Consider the following 17691-nt stretch of genomic DNA (forward strand, 5'->3'; position numbering starts at 1 on the left):
AACTTTCTTCTGACTAGCATTTATTCCATTCTGGATTAGGTGGTAGTACACCCCCAGCAAGTCCTATAGAAAAATGTTTTTTTTAAATGGCTATTTAAGAATGTAATAATAGGGATTGATAGGCATCCTACAAGCTTTTGAACAGAGATTTTAAACCTGCTACCTGCTATTTTGAGCTGAAAACAGATCACAATTAATTCTGGCCTTTGCGATATGCTAAGCAAGTTATCTAATCATGTTGAGTCATGACTAGATGACACAGACAAATTCTGTTTGGCCCACACTCAATTTGACTTGCTGACACATTTTAGACCTTGAAATGAAGGTTGCATATTTTAATGGTCTCATCAATGGAAATTTAATTAACTGCTGACGACATTTGATGAAGATGTGACTACAGATGGAAATTAGTAAAGATGTGATAATAAACAACTCTGGGAAGCAAATATCTTAATTCCATTCTGCCCAACACATGGATTAACTCTCTGAAAGGGGACTCCAGAAGAGAGCATTCTTGATTCTCAACTGCTAAACCACTTTTAATGGTAGATTTCTCTGCCAAGAATGAGCAAAGCAAACTTGGTCGTGGCTGATGGAAAGTCTGAGGTTGAGCACTCTCAAGAATGCAAGCTTTTCTGGTCTTAGGACAGTCCAATAAGAGATAAACCAACTTTATTACTGTCCAGTATACCAGAATGCGGAGTCCTTGGTGTTCTTTAAGCTTGGTTATTTTCCTACTACAGGGACGCGGTGGCTTAGTGGGTTAGGACGCTGAGCTTGTCGATCAGAAGGTCAGCAGTTTGGCGGGTTGAATCCCGAGTGCCATGTAACAGAGTGAGCGCCTGTTACTCGTCCTAGCTTCTGCCAACATAGCAGTTTGAAAGCACATAAAAATGCAAGTAGAAACATAGGGACCACTCCGGTGGAAAGGTAACAGCGTTCCGTGCGCCTTTGGCGTCTAGTCATGCCGGCCACATGACCACTGAGACGCCCTTGGACAAGCGCTGGCTCTTTGGCTTTGAAACGGAGATGAGCACCGGCCTCTAGAGTTGGAAACGACTAGCACGCATGTGTGGGGGAACCTTTACCTTTACCTTTACTTTTTTCCTACAGACTTATTATTACCCAACTAGGTAACATCATCATTGTTATCTAGCTGAGTAACAAAACATCTGCAAGAAAACAACCAAGCTCATAGAGTACCAATCATCTTACAGTTCAACCTGAGCTACAAATATTCTCTTCTACTTATACCAGAATGTATTTATTCTTCTAATTTCTCTCCCACTAATATTTAGATGCAGAACAAATAGCCTTAGCTGGTAAATACTTGCCACAGTGCTTTTCCTGCCTTCCTGTCATCTGAGTTTCACATCTGGAACAAAACATCATGGAAGTCTGGGGAAAGAATGGGGAAAGCTTCCAGTTTGGATTGCCACCTTATAAGGGCAGATCACTTTCTCCACAATTGGAACTGGAAATTGTAAGAGTTGCTATGGTCCTCATTTCTCTCAGGGATGATGGAATTTCAGCTTAAATACAGGTTTTATATTCCTTCAGAGAGTATTCTCATCTAATTACTGCATTTCAATTTAATTAATTAACCAGCCCAAAATCTCTGACTGAAAATCACAATAATCCCACTTGTTATGGCACTGAATAAGGTTAACCAAAGGCAATCTGGATAAATGATCCATCAATATCATTTGATGCTTAGAGCACATCACCAGCTTCAGTGAATCTCACAGATTCACAGTGGCGATTCTGCCCTGCAGCTGCCTAATGCTATTTCTGACAAGAACACACAGCTAAGTCCATTTTTTTGCAATGTGGATTAAAAGACCAAACAAATTTGCTTCTCCTTTTCAACCAGCTCCATTAAGAAATATATATCATTAGCAGCAAGAAGCACACATTGAACTATTGCAAAATTCCTGCAATTTCATACCAGATACCAAGGAACCCAAATCCTGCTGCACTCTTTGAGATCTGAGCTTGCTTTAAGAGCCAAGGTAAGTCAACTTCACATCACGGATATGTCAATTCATCCAAAAGCTGCTTATCTTCAATGAGTACTGTTTGATAATGTCTTGTAAGCTTTGCCCAGGGGCCTAGTTTTCAAAAACAAGCTTCAGTTAACATTTAACAGTTAACATGTCCTACCATAAAGGAAAAAGGAACTCACAGGTACCACTTGTGAAGTCTTTATGATTAATAAAAAAGAAAGAAATCAAAGTACTCATGTAGCTCCTTAGATATGAAATGATTCATTTACCATGTATACTGGCTCTCGCAGATAGAGATGCAAAAGGCAGCCAAATGTAAACTTTATGACCCAGTTAATAACAACAGAACAGCTCCTCTTGAGTTTCTGCTTAACAATCCATACACTCTTATTCCAAAGCTGCATTTTATACACTCACTTTGCCTTTTGTTTATCTAGTTGTAGACTGACTAAAGAAACACAAAGCCTTATGGATGAGGCAAAGGATGATTTACTCCAGCCTTCTGGGTCATACCCCTTGCCTACCTAGCAGTTTGAAAGCATGCAAATGCGAGTAGATCAATAGGTATCACTTTGATGGGAAAGTAACAGGGTTCCATGTGCCTCAGTGTATAGTTATGCTGGCCACATGACCATGGAAATGTCTTTGGATAACACTAGCTCCCTCAGCTAAGAAACGGAGATGAGCACTGCCCCCTAAAGTTGGTACAACTAGAAAAGGGAAACCTTTACCTTATCTGGGTCACATAGCAGACAATCAGATGCATTTTGAAAGCTCAAAAACATGGAACCTTTTACCCTTACTTCCCTACAACTGGCCTTTACAGCATATATTATGAGGATACCCTGAAACCATCAAAACCCTGAGATGGATTAATTTGATTTGCATATCACATTAGATCATGATTTGCTTCATTGTTGTTTATGAATAAGCAACAATTGACTGAGTTCCCATAATATGGTGGTTTCTAAACAGTTATTCAGAAACTAGAACGAATGACTGTGTTTGCAAATCATGCTAAGCTGAGGCCCCAAAAACACATTATATCATACACATTATATCAATTAGGAAAGCCAACCATATACTTCATATCCTAAGAACCTGATATATTAGGAAATAAAAAGGACTTAATATGGACTACCTAAAAGTGGGATATGTGTAGGGAAAATGGCTACTTGCTAAAATAAGTAAGGCTATAAAGAAACTTGAGTGCTTTGCTTGGTGTCCTAAGCTGTTTTAGTATACTGTATTTTTCCTCAGTATGGTTGTTTTTATATGCATATGAACTGCAGTTATCAGATTTTATTTGGAGATGTCAGTAAGGATTCCTGAATTTGTAATCTTAACAAACTGGAGAGCATTAGATGGGGAAGCACTGTACTAAACTAACCTAAGATGATGAACATTGAGTAAATTAGTTGAGTACCTTTACAGTAGCCTGCTTCCCTATACTTATCCAGCTTGCAGTTAGTCAGGTACATACTAAAATTTTAAAGATTGCAGTACCATTGCCAAATAAATGTTGCATCATACACACAACTTTGTGCAAGACTTAGCTTTTTTTCAAGCAGACTGTCAAACAAAGCATGAATGATGGCTTTTGGCAAAACCTAGGATGAATTTATTTGTTTCTGTGAAAACTTACTTCCTCACTGACTCTGGAAGCTAGAACAAAAAAAAAGAGCCAACACACATCTCCATTGCTGAACTGTAAGAGGTAATTTAAATATATTATGCCCCTATTTAACTGGGAGTAAGAGCAGGCAAAAGTTTGGGCTACCATGATCGGTATGGTCATTGTAAAATATGTATAATACCTTCTATTGGCTTTGCTACCCAGATATTTTTTTGTCTTTCTTGGACAAAAAGCACATTTCAAAAGCACTGAGGTAAGAATGCCTGTGTCCTTACATAGGATCCAAATATTTTCTTGTAAATAAATATTATGCTTAACACTGACATTTCAAAAATACAAGGTTGCCTCTAATTTCTGCCTGCCTTGACTAGAAACTAATTATGGATTTAGCAATCATACAAAGAGATGTAACTTAATATCCTCCATTCTTAACCAAGCAATAGGAAGATATCCAATGCAGGAATAATAATGAAATTTGTCTGTTGAGGCCAAACAATTTCTAATACAAAATCTTCATTTGGCATCCTTCCATGTAAGTCTTAAGATCTCTTGGGATCCTACCTACCCCTGCACCATCAAGACATTGAAAGTATAAAAGGTAAAGGTAAAGGTTCCCCCGCACATGCGTGCTAGTCATTTCCGACTCTAGGGGCCGGTGCTCATATCCGTTTCAAAGCCAAAGAGCCAGCGCTTGTCTGAGGACATCTCCGTGGTCATGTGGCCAGCATGACTAGATGCCAAAGGCGCACGGAACGCTGTTACCTTCCCACCGTAGTGGTCCCTATTTTCCTACTTGCATTTTTACGTGCTTTCGAACTGCTAGGTTGGCAGAAGCTGGGACGAGTAACAGGCACTCACTCTGTTATGCGGCACTCGAGATTCGACCCGGCAAACTGCTGACCTTCTGATCGACAAGCTCAGCATCCTAACCCACTGAGCCACCGTGTCCCTGTATTGAAAGTATACTGGCCCCCAAAGAGAAGTTTGTTTTTCCCCCTGACAGACTTCAGCTGAAAGTTTGTAAATAGCAGGCTTTGTGCATAGTTGGCATTATATTTGTACCTTGCCTGTTGCATCTCCATACTGGCTGAACAAGGGAAATATCTTTTGTCCCCCCCACCCCTACCTCTGTTCTGCATCCTAGCAAGTGCAAATTGATTTTACAGATGAGTGAGCCATCTCTTCTACGCCATAGCAAAAATATCTCTGTCTAATGGCCATCCAGACTGAAAGTCTCCATGAAAAACAAGTGACAGAAGCAGAGTGATATTGCTTAGTGAAAAAAATGGGTCCTTTGAAAAAGCACCTGAAGTTCTCACCTGCCGGATCCCCAGGTGGTAGGTGAGGATGCGATCCACAGCATCAGGATTCATCTGGGTCCATTCCAGGCTGTAGGCATACACACGGGCTCTGTTCTGCCACAATGGATTGTAGGTATCATAATAGAATTCTGGAGCATATGCTTTGCCTACAGGTAATAAATTTGATGTACAAGTGGTAAGTCAAGAAGGCAAAGTACAGTGAATAACAACAAACATTTTTTTCAAGTTATGTGTTGAATACTGCCAACATTCTCCCCAACTGTTCTTACTTTGCCTTTGCCTAAATATTTGAAGCCAATTCTTCATTTTAATAGTCAATAAAAAACAAATTAAATATTCATAAAACAATATTCTTTGGCCTATTTTCATTATGCAACAATATAGAAAACTCCTGAGATGGGATGAGGCCAAACAGCTTACCAAGTCTATCTTTTGCATCACATGTTGTTCAATCAGATACATTTAGGAATCTCATAAAGCATCAGTAGAGAATATCTTTATTTTTCCATTGCTGCTTCGTAGCAGGTGATATTTGTCAGCCCTCCCAGACAAACCAAACAGGAGACATAGTTAGATGAATTAATTCTACTTTACTGTAAGGCTACATTAACATAATCTTGCAAGTCTGAAAGTAAAACTTCCTGCTGCCACTTTTAAAGGTTTTATCCAATAGGGTGGCTCCTTCTTAAGATTGCTTCTCTGGTCATTAAGGCAGAGGCTCCCAACCTTTTGGGCACCAGGGACTGGTTCTGTAGAGGGAGGTTTTTCCACAGACCAGGAGGATTAGTTTCACCACACAGCCTGCATCCCACATGTGCGCAGATGGGGCTTCACTCGTTTGAGTGGCCTAGCTACTGGCATGCTACAGACTAGGTGCTTGAGGATCCCTGCATTAAGGCACTAGGCACTCCTATTGTTTTCTATGCAGCATCTCTTTCTCTCATTCTCCAGGATCACCCACACACTCCATTATATAGTTAATGTACAAAGCTGCAATTCAGGAGGTAGCAAACAGCCATTAAAACTAGAAGCTATGGGTAGTTTGATATTTGATTTTCTCCAATTCTTTTCAAATACCTTCTAAATCTATAAGCTTCACCTTAGCAAATGCCACTCAAGGTTTATAAGAAGAGACTAGACAGCCACTTGTCAGAAATGAACAGGGGGCTGGACTAGAAGACCTCTAAGGTCCCTTCCAGCTTCTATTCTATTCTATTCTATTCTATTCTATTCTATTCTATTCTATTCTATTCTATTCTATTCTATTCTATTCTATTCTATTGTCAACCAAACCAATGGCAGCAAATCCACGGTATCACCAAGTAACATCAGACGGTACGCAAGGTTATACCAGGAATTGGTCTATCAGTAACCTGTTTTCTTAAATTTAGGGATGGTGCTAGAGAAATGATTTCGTAAAATAATTTTTTGACCAGATGGCAAGAAAATACAGGCTATGCATGAGTTGGAAGATAAGTGACTGGGAAATGCAGTAAAAATGGGCAAGTGAGGAGATAGGTGTAGGGGGGATAGACTTGAAGGACAGTGGGAAGATCCATTACCAAGCAACGATAATATATATATATATAGCTTAAACCCAGTTCAAAAAACAAACTTGAGAAATTGTCTTAGATAGGCCCTCCCTAATTTACACAAAGGGGGGGAGGGAAAAACATGCAATTTTGAGAAACTGTAGCTGTTCTAATAAAAAATAGTTTTAGACCCATTTAGATTAATTTCTTAATTTACCCTACAGGTCTGACAATGTGCGCTGATAGTCAAGGAAGCTGTCATGGTGACAGATGAGGAATATAAAAGATGGAAGAAGAAGAAAGAAGGATGAAAGAATATAAGAAAGGGTTATTCGACAATCACATCTAGTAATGCCAAAATTCAGCGACAACATCTGAGGAGGAGGTTCTAAAGGTTGCAAATAAGCTCTTCATTATTTTTGTATATAATTTTATTAAAATAGTTTTAAAAAGATAAAAAAACTATGAAAGGAGGTTCTAAAGGTTACAACTAAGCTCTTTATTAGTTTTAAATATAATTTTATTAAAAAAGATAAAAAAAACTATGAAAGGAGGTTCTAACGGTTGCAACTAAGCTCTTTATTATTTTTGCATATAATTTTATTAAAAATGTTTTAAAAAGTTAAAAAAAAACTATGAAAAGTAAAAAAAAGTGCAAAAAAAGGAAAAAGAAAGTAGCAAAGAAAAAAAGATTACAAAGAAATAGCTTCTTCTTTACAGCAGTTTTAAGTTCTGAGAGGTCCTTGGTGCTCTCTAAGCGTCATGATTTTCTTGCAGACATTTCATTACCAAACTATGTGACATCATCAGTACAGTTATAAGTTCATATAACTCATCAGTTATAAGTCAAATTATAAATTTACCTCTTGCTCTATGATTATAACATAACTCTCTTTTTTTCTACATTCTGTCAAATCCTCAAAACCATAAATCATACCTTCATTTTTTCTGGTTCATGCAAAAAGTCTATAAGCGGTTTCCAGTCAGCTATAAATGTAGAAGGTCATGAGTCATGAATCTTTGCCAGATTTTACACTACATTAATTGCTGCTGGCTGCAACTTTGTTTATGCGATCAGTACAAATTAACAGTGCTAGATTACAGATACATATTGGCTGGACCATTTGGTGAAGAAAATTTGTGAATTTAAAGAGGATTGGGAATGCATTTTCAAACGTTTACACAGACATTGTCCCTATATTGATTGATTGTTCTGGTAGGCCTACTGACAGCTAAGCATGTTACCAATCAATCTATCATGGTTGACTCACTATGCAGCCCCACTGGCAACCAGACAACAGTAAAGGGAAGGGGAAGGGAAGGCATTGGAATGTAAGGGATGCCTGGGAGGAAAATTTGGAATGCAAGTGTGCCAACAAGAAGCCTGAGATGGACCCAACACCCCAGGTCATCAGCTGGGAACCTCCCGAGCAGACAGATGGCATGTGAATGCATGTGATTGGTGGACATTGGACAATGGGACGACTGGGGGAGGGGGAGGGAAAGTTCTCCTATGCTGTTTGCATGCAAAATTGTTAGAACTGGCTTTTCTACTTCTGTGCCCATTTGTAAGCTGTAGAGAACGTGATTTCTTTTTTTCATTGATTGTGTCAACTGTCCTATTGGGTTAGGTAGCAAAAAAAGCTCCTGGTACATTCCTTTATCAAGAGTATAACTTTACTGAAGATTCCATATGGGTAAAGGTAAAGGTTCCCCCGCACATGCATGCTAGTCGTTTCCAACTCTAGGGGCCGGTGCTCATCTCCGTTTCAAAGCCAAAGAGCCAGCACTTGCCCGAGGATGTCTCTGTGGTCATGTGGCCAGCATGACTAGACGCCAAAGGCACACGGAACGCTTTTACCTTTTCACCGTAGTGATCCCTATTTTTCTACTTGCATTTTGACATGCTTTCGAACTGCTAGGTTGGCAGAAGCTGGGACGAGTAACAGGCGCTCACTCTGCTACGCGGCACTCAGGATTCGACCCGCCAAACTGCCGACCTTCTGATCGACAAGCTCAGCATCCTAACCCACTGAGCCACCGCGTCCCTATTCCATATGGGTACAGAAGTAGAAAAGCCAGTTCTAATGATTTCGTGTGCAAACACTGTAGGGAAACTATGCTGGAAGAATAGGGACAAAGAAAAGAAAAGAAAAGAGGAATTGAAAGGAGGAGACAAAAGCAAATTCACCATCCAAGTTTAACCCCATATCTTATAAAAGGATCTGCTAAATATAGTGCAGGAAAAGGCAGACTAATGGCATGGTATATTTCTCATTTCCCTGCTTTCGATTGACAGGTCTCTGTTCTCTTTACACTTCAGATGCCATTTGATGGAAGGCTTAAGGGATATAGCTTTTAGAAAACTAGAGTAGCTTTTATCTGTTTAATAATCAGAACAGACACAAAAAATACTGTCTTCTTTGTAAGTCAGTTCAGTACCATCCGAACTATATAGTGGCACTATCTAATTTAGTGAGGGGAGAGAGAGAAAACAATAGTCCTGAAGTTACTCTAACTCCCAATTTTCTTTTCCTGTTTGTTACCTAGAACTAATCCATCCAGAAATCGTTAAAAATAACTTTGGGCTTTTGGGACCCCATCCTGGCTTCACTCTTACCTGCATTGACACTTATGGCCGAATACCCAAGGACTGAGAGCTCAAGAAGATTGTCTCTATGTACAAAAAAAAAGAAAAAGGAAAAAGGACGACCCTGTCAAATATAGACTGATCACCCTCAATATAATTAGCAAATTTTATACAAGATATCTACAACCGAAACTCCAGGACTAGCTGAAAGAAGAAAACATACATGCGGAAGAGCAAGTTTGATTTTTTTTAATCCTAAGAATAACATCATTTGCAGAGTATTCTGCACCAGGTATTTGGTTTGAAATAGTCAAACAAAGCAATCCCAAGGTTTTTACTGTTATTCTTAAAAAGAGAAGAAAAATCCTCTGGTTGAGCACCTCTCAAAGGCAGCAAAATATTCAGATTCAGAGTGAAAATAGCTTTAACATCCCCTTGGAATTTCAGCAGAGATAAATGGCCCCATAAAATAGCAATAGTACTTAGACATACTGTATATACTGCTTCACAGTGCTTTATAGCCCTCTCTATGCAGTTTACAGAGTCAGAATATTGCCCCAAACAATCTGGGTCCTCATGAAACTATACAAGTCGATAATCAGATATATGGGTGGACACCTAAGCCACCTTTGGATGAGAAACAACTTTTCAGAACGTTGTGAAAGATTTATATATATGGACATGAGAACTTTTCTTCTATCAGGAAACTCTGCCCCTGATGTGAAAACATCACAACCATGCCTGGTCTTGAATAGGGACCTGCGTGGCCATTTGTCAGTACAGGCAAGAGAACTTCAATTGCTGTTAGCCTCAGAAGATATCTTATCTCTCTCTGGCATCTCATATTGATGATGAATGTGCAGTCTCCACAGGGCAAGGGAGAAAAAGCATCACATTGCTCAAGTAACAAAGCTGTTACCTGAACTGTCAGGAGAATCAATATGGAACAAAGTTGCTTGTGTTCAACAGAGTAATGCAAATGAAAGGATGTGGGGGTGGGGGAGAGAGAACCCTACATTTCTAAAAGAACCAGGAAACATGAAAGTGTTATACTCAACTAGATAACCCATGTCTCTTTGGGCCATTGTTTCTGAGATATTTTCTTACCTAAACAGAGAAACAGAACGACCACAAGTGGGCAAAAAAGCAGCAGGAGTCGGAGTGGCTTCCAACTTATTGCTGGCTTCCACACTGAGTTTTGTTGTGGAAAGTTGACAGCATTGAAAATCCTTCCCCTCCCACATATGCATAAAGCCTAGGATGGTAACAATCAAGTGGATAGCAGTGTTCCAATATCTCAGTGGCTGCCACAAAGAAGAGGGAGTCAAGCTATTCTCCAAAGCACCTGAAAGCAGGACAAGAAGCAACGGATGGAAACTAGTCAAGGAGAGAAGCAACCTAGAACTAAGGAGAATCTTCCTGACAGTTAGAACAATTAACCACTGGAACAACCTGCCTCCAGAGGTGGTGAATGCTCCAACACTGGAGGATTTTAAGAAGAGACTGGACAGCCATTTGCCTGAAATGTTATAGGGTTTCCTGCCTGAGCAGGGGGTTGGACTAGAAGACCTCCAAGGTTCCTTCCAACTTTATTATCATCATCATCATCATTATTATTATTATTATTATTATTATTATTATTATTATTATTATTATTATTATTATTATTATTATTATTATTATTATTATTATTATTATTATTATTATGTCTCTGAGTCCATTAGATGTTGGTGAGAAGTCTACTTGGAATCGTGATTCACATCTTCTCACCTTACAAACCTTTCATTTTAATTCTTTCTACCTCAGATAGTGATAATCTTAACCTAATCTGAACATGTGATTGAAAACACTTAATATCTGCATGCTAACTTTCCTAAACACCTTGTTAGGTAGTTCACTGCTGTTGTAACCCTCTGCAATTGTACAGGCAGATCTGAAGCTGGAGGACAGAAAGAGTTACCTTTAATGATGTACATAAAAATAACATAAAATGATTTATGTTATTTTAGTTTGTTGGTTTTCTACAGCATTTCATTGCCTCTGTTCAATTCTCAATCCACCTCTCCTATTTATCTGTATCTCCAATTTCCTATTTCATTATTTTCTGTTTGCATTTGTGTTCTCTTTCTACGCTCTTCTGCAAATATATAAAGAAGGGAAAAAATGGAGAAAAAGAGTTTCCTAACTCTCCTTATGAGTAAAATTTTAGTCACCTGAAGCTGGTCTCTCAATAGTTATAGTGTGAACTCTCACCAAGAGCTCAGAAAGTTCTTCCCCCCCACTTGTAAATCTCTTTGCTATAGATGGGAACTTTAAAAAAGTTTAATAGATGTTATGAGTGTTTGTTTAACACTCGATGCATTTGCCATAAATACAGAGAGACATGCAGCAATTACCATGACAAGGGTGCAATAGAGGAAATGAACTGAGGATGATATTCTAGCAGATGGCGGGAAACCATTACCTTCTCCTGATGAATAAGAAGCTTCAAGTCTCAAAGCCTCGTTTGTTCCCGTAATTACCAATTTGGTGAAGAATCTGCAGGCGGAGAAATAAGACTCCACTGTTTATGTTTTTGTCTGTTAAATGGCTCAGGGAAGATACAGCATTTGCATACGGAGACACACTCAGTAAGAAAGATATGATTAGGTTCTACAGAGAATAAAGTCTTGGCCCTTTTTTCCCCCTCCATGTCTTCAAAGCATGATCTTGGAAGGAAATAGGCAGTATTTTTAAGGATGCACAGTCTTTTCTGGGTGTGTTCCAGGGTGCAGCTGTAATTCAAGAGAAGTGAGAAGTCAGGGACTCTTGGTTACAATGCCTCTGAGACACCCTCATGTTTAGAGGCATCCTGACCCCATGTCAGAGGTACTGACACTCTGCTGTAGAAGCATGATATTCAGGAAGTGAAATAGGAGAGAGTCAACCAAATCTTCCTCTCGAGCATAGAGTTTATGGATTTCATTGTCTTGTAGTTAGCACAATAAATTGCTTTTCTCCTTCAGGTTCAAGGCAGAGCATCCAAGGCTAACCAGGTTACTCTGGCACTTGACACAGTATGTTCTCCCCCCCTGTCAATACAAGTACAGTAAATTAAATAATTGACAATTGGCTATCTTTATAACATCTGGTATGAAAACTTCACTGTAACCAATGAAAGGACTGGCCCTTTTCATTCTAAATGGATGGCTGTACAGGTCACATCCCACATGACCAACTTAATGAGGACTCACACAGCCCAGAGGCATGGTTCTTCTAATGTGTTTCTGTATGTGTATGGCAACAATGAATACCACCCAGACTGGGTGGTTTGTGGCAGCTGCTGTATCTGACAGTTCAATTGATCCTGAACAATTAGAGACATCCTGAATAAATTGGTGCACCTGTCAGCAGAATTGTGGGAACTCAGGTCTAGAGCATTTGGAGAGCAGAAGGATAAGGAAGGTAGTTGCAGGGGATAGTCCCAAAGACTCAGAAGATACGCAAGTAGATTAGAAAGTAAAAGAAGAATAACAAATGTACAACCTCATCACTCTTTTTTAAATGGGACACTGATAGGTGTTCCCTTCATAAGGTTACAATAGCTTGTCAGTGTGCATTGATGAGCCAGAATTCAAATACCCCCAAAAGCTGGTTTTGAGACACAGAGGGTTAATATCTTGGAAAGCAGAAACTATTCTCAAAGGATTATAAGCCTTTCTTTTACAAGTTCCTGTCCTTGCTATATGCTTGTCTGGCTTTCCTCGCAAAACCTTCATGATGGCCAATATACATCTAAGAGGGGTCTTCAAACTTGGTCCTTTTATGACTTGTGGACTTCAACTCCCAGAATTCCTCAGCCAGCATGCCTGGTTGAGGAATTCTGGGAGTTGAAGTCCACAAGTCATAAAAGGGCCAAGTTTGAAGATCCCTGATCTAAGACTTGCTTTCAAAGACAAAATTACTCAACAGAAGGTTGGTTTGATTTTCTAACTGTTATCTTGGAGATGTGGGAAAATTTATGTCTGCCTTTCCTCTAATATTACTTTCCTTCTTTATGAAAGCAAGTATTTGGTTTATGGATCCTGTCACTGTCTTTAGCCAATAAGCTATCACCAGTTGCAGCTAGTCTGAAATATGCTATTTAACTGGTTGCCCATTATTGTACAATATATATTTTATAAAGAGGATATAATAAATGAAACTGCTGGATTTGTTTCTGGATTTGTTGCTTAGGTGCTGGGGGGGGGAAGAAGGAAATTTATACTTCCAGATTATCTGCAGAAAGGATGATTTCTGTATCTTTAGGCTCAGTTTAGGAGAATAATTAAGACTGAAAATTAATTTCACTTTCAGCTACTGTATATTTTTTGCACTACCAATTGTCTTATTATCTAACATAACATGCCCATAATGGAAGCTATTCTGTAAAAGTGGTAACCAGGCATGGTTTACTATTACCTTTCTTACTCTAAGTGATCTATAGCAACTAAAGTATGAAGTTCATGTAAAATACAAAAGACCATGTAATGTCAAAGCTAAGCAAATGTGACGCCTGCTGGCTGACAAGGAGAAAAACATGAATTCTGCTACCTTTTTCTTTAATCTTTCACCACCACTCTATCCTTTTGAGGCAACACATATTGTCAGATTTGTCACTATTTCCCTTCCCTCTCTGTCATTCTCTCTTATTTCTGGAGCTTATATCGACATGTTGTTTTCTGAAAGATGTCAGCACACTTGTAACTTTTATACTGTAAGTCAGACAGATGCTGCAATGTCATCACTCACTCACCTCATAATTAGCCTTATACCATACTTAGTCTGGATTCAAATCTATATGAAAAGGCCATGTAGGACTGTATCTGGGGAAAAAGTATTTTGCACAACCACACCATTCCATTTTTCATGCCTTCATACAGGTACACACAGAAAATTGATCAAATTCAGCAAATATACACACATACAAAATCATAGACAAGAGAATACTATGGAACAAAGGCATAATATTTTAAAAGGGAAAAGGCACTCATCAGGAAAAGTAGCTACAACTATTCATATTTATAAGAAATGCACATAAAACCACACAGATTTCAGGCAGATTATTTTCTGAGGAATTTGCAGATTGATATTGAAATACACCTATGGTTGAAAAAAGGACTACTCACAAACTGAGGACAAACTGAGCATAGCTCATAGAGAATTGCCCATCTCTACCTGGCTCTACCTATCTCCTCGAACAAGCAAGATATTTATTTATATTTTGACTTTTTGGAGGAGAAGAAAGTATAGCAGGCTATTTACAGGGAACTTGATGGCCACCTGTACAAATTGCATAGTTGGTACTAAAAGATTCCGGGCACATGTTTCCCAATTGTTTCTCAATAACTTTTCTTTCCAATCCTGTTATTTTATTGGTTCTTCTCTGACATACTCCAGATCATCAGTACCCTTCCTAATATGTCATACCTAGAACTGGATGCTATATTCCAAGTGTGTGCTGATCAAGGCAGAAGAGAGGAATACACTAACTTATCTTGATCCTGGTACTCTTTGCACTTTCTTCCACAGTGTGTGTGTGTCTTGGCTGACCCACCATCAGTGGCCCTTTGGGAGCCTGACAGAAAAGTTTAGTAGGGCCGATGCCCAAGACCCGTTCGTAACCCAACATGAACCGTTTCTGGTAGGAAGAGCAACATAGTCCCTCATAAATTAAACCCTATTGGCATCTGTTCTCTGCTTTTTCGAAGAAAGCATGCCACACCTCTGTGCTTTGTATTAGAAGATGAAATGAAAAAAAAAATCAAGGCAAACAAAATGAAAAGAAAATCAAGGCAAACAAAATGAAAAGAAAAAATCAAGGCAAACAAAATACGTAAGAGTTTTTTCTGGATGGATGTCAGGGAGCAACCATACCAGTTTGCATTCTCAGAATTTTGTGGCTGGCCAGGCCCATTCTGATAACTATTGCGAGAGGTCCCTTCACTTCTCATTTCATAAAAATGTTCCCATGTTCTCTTCTTAAAACTTCAAAAGGGCTTATCTTTCCCTGTATAATGAATAACTCCAGCTTTCCAGTTTGGGTAGGCCTCAAAATGATAGGAAAGCAGGCTAAAATAAGAAAACCCATGAAAACTTCCACTTCTTTTTTCACAGCAATCTCCAGCCTTTCAAGCACCTCCCATCACACCCCAGGGAAGATGAGAATTTTTCTTCCAGATTAGCAAAACAAACAAGCCCAGCTGTTTCTGTGCTTGTTTGTTTAAAGAACAGACAGGCCTTCTCCCTGCAGTAAATCCCCTCTGCCTGATCTTTTTTGCATTGGAAAATGTGTCCTAGTGCTACAAGGCTAAAGGAAAGGAGAGGTATGGTTAAAAGAAACCCTCTTAAACAAGCAAGAACCCTGCCAGAAATGAATTAAATAATAGTCCTCCCCCCATTCTGCTCCCCTCCAACATGCATTGCTATGGTTTTCTTGTGTAGGTCATGGTGTGATTTCACTTCCCTTTTAAGATGAAATCATCCCTTTTATGGCCTCTTCTGCCCGGCAGAAAGAATTAGGCCACAGCATATGAACTCATAAGTAATAGTGAATATGATTCAGGTCCTAGAGACTGTTTTTCCTTGTGACTTTTCTTGCTAAGAACAGAAGAGTTGTTTTTATTTCTTTCTCCTTGGAAATTTTCCCAAGCTCCTAGTCTAGTTTACACCTCTTGACTTGGCTGATGGTTTTCCCTCCAAATATCAACAACAGTGTCCAATCCCTCTAAACTCTTTGAGATCAATCAGAGTTTGATCCAGATCCATCTAGAGGGGTGACCCATCTAGTTGGCAGATATGCACTTAAGCAAACTCACAGATTGGCAACCCACGCAGCAAAAGCAGACAACCAAAATTTGTTAGCCAAGTATCTGCTCAGACATGATGCAAAAAGTCTTGCCCAAATTCGAACTGGTAGGAAGAGTTAATGAGTCAGGGACAGGGCTGGTGACCAGAAGGCCTAATCCTATCTGTTTTGATAGGCCCCAAATGATACCCAAACTCCAGAACATGAATGCAGTCACATATTCTCACTGTTAATTAGTCTGAACTCACGCTCATATTTCATTAAACTCCATCAGTAACAAAAGGCTCTTAATACAGTACTCTCACTTTGTATTGGCAGGGACTGGAGACATTTGAGCATCTTCATCTCATTCACCAGCAGCAAATCTACCAAAAGGAAGAGGTCAGCGACAGTTGTGTGGATTTTATCAGGTTAGGATATCGTAACAAGGGGGAGAATGGAAATTTCAGTTGCTGAAAAATTCACCAGCAAGACAATTTGTGTTGACAAAATAGTCTGAAGAAAAGTAAAAACTGAAGTATGACTGTCTATTTATCAACCAGTTCTGGCTGGCTCCCTATCAAAAATTAAGAGACATAAAATTCTTGTAAAAACTATTAAACTCAACCAATTAAAACACAAAACATTAAAAACAACCAAAAACCTGGTGCCAATCAGCTCTAACACGCCATCATCTTTTCTTTTCCCTACACTGGGGGGAAAAGTCAAGTCTTTAAAAACTAAGAGGGTTGAGACCTGCCAGACTTCAGGGGGGAAGGGTATTCCATAAGGCAGGGGTTGCCATGGAAAAGGCATGCTTCTTAGTTCCCATCATATGACAACATTTGGGGAAAAGGACTAGCAACTGGACAATAACACAGAAAAAAGTAGCTTTTACAGTCTAGTCTTTATCTTTGTATACTTCTAGTGGTCTACTATCCAAGTAATAGCAGGCCAAGCCCTGTTTGGGTTTTTCTGAAATCAGCTCAGGGTTGCTGGGTGCTGTTACTTGCTATGAGAAACAGATGCAACTATTCTGTAATGGTTGCACTGGCTGCCTATTTGATTCTGTGTCCCAATTAAAATGTTAAGTTTGCCTGTGAAGTCCTAAATCATTGCAGATCATGTCACCTGAAAGGCCACGTGCATCCAAATGAGCCTGCTCAGATTTAATCCAGTGAAGGATCCCTGCTGTTTTCTGAGCAAGAGACAGTAGACTGGGGTTGTTATAAATAATCTATTCCTAGCAATGGCCTCACATTAATGGAATACAATCCCTAGGAAGAATAAAGAGGAAATTCAATAATTGCTTTAAACTGTTATTTTAAGAGTTTCTTTTAATTATCTACTTTGTAAAATGCTACACATTAATGTTTGCTGCTCATTTCAAGAGAGGTCAGTGTGGATGTACTTTGATGAACATATATAATTATACCATCTTCCAAGGATAAATTGCCATGAAAGTCAATTTACAGTATAGGTCCTCTAATAGGAATGAATAAATGAAGCTGGAATATTTGCTCACTGAAATGATGACTATTTTAACACACTGTGCTATGCTTAACCATAGCTTGTAATTAAATCACAATGGGGTAAATTCAGCTAATACACCAAGACATAAATCATGGTTCTCATAACACAAATCAACATAATTAAAGTATTTTGTAAATTAAATAATTAAATAATTAAATAATTCTAAATTATGCCTATGGTCCCCAATACATTTGTTTTGCCAACTATGCTAGAAATACAAGTAGTCCTCATTTAGCAACTGCCTTAGACAGGGTCTATTTGCACTTA

At 38.9% G+C, this 17691-nt stretch overlaps 1 protein-coding gene across 1 annotated transcript in view; it reads right to left on the minus strand.

Moving 5' to 3' along the window:
• MDGA2 (MAM domain containing glycosylphosphatidylinositol anchor 2) overlaps positions 1-17691 on the minus strand; it is a gene marked incomplete at both ends in the record, with an annotated part of 586749 nt that overhangs the window by 99103 nt on the left and 469955 nt on the right. Inside the window, one exon of the mRNA XM_081314870.1 lies at positions 4962-5110. Within this exon, the coding sequence (XP_081170996.1) occupies positions 4962-5110 (149 nt within the window). The remainder of the gene's footprint in view (positions 1-4961; positions 5111-17691) is intronic.

This window comes from Vipera berus (assembly GCF_964194415.1).
Source record: "Vipera berus genome assembly, chromosome: 1".
Taxonomy (NCBI): domain Eukaryota; kingdom Metazoa; phylum Chordata; class Lepidosauria; order Squamata; family Viperidae; genus Vipera; species Vipera berus.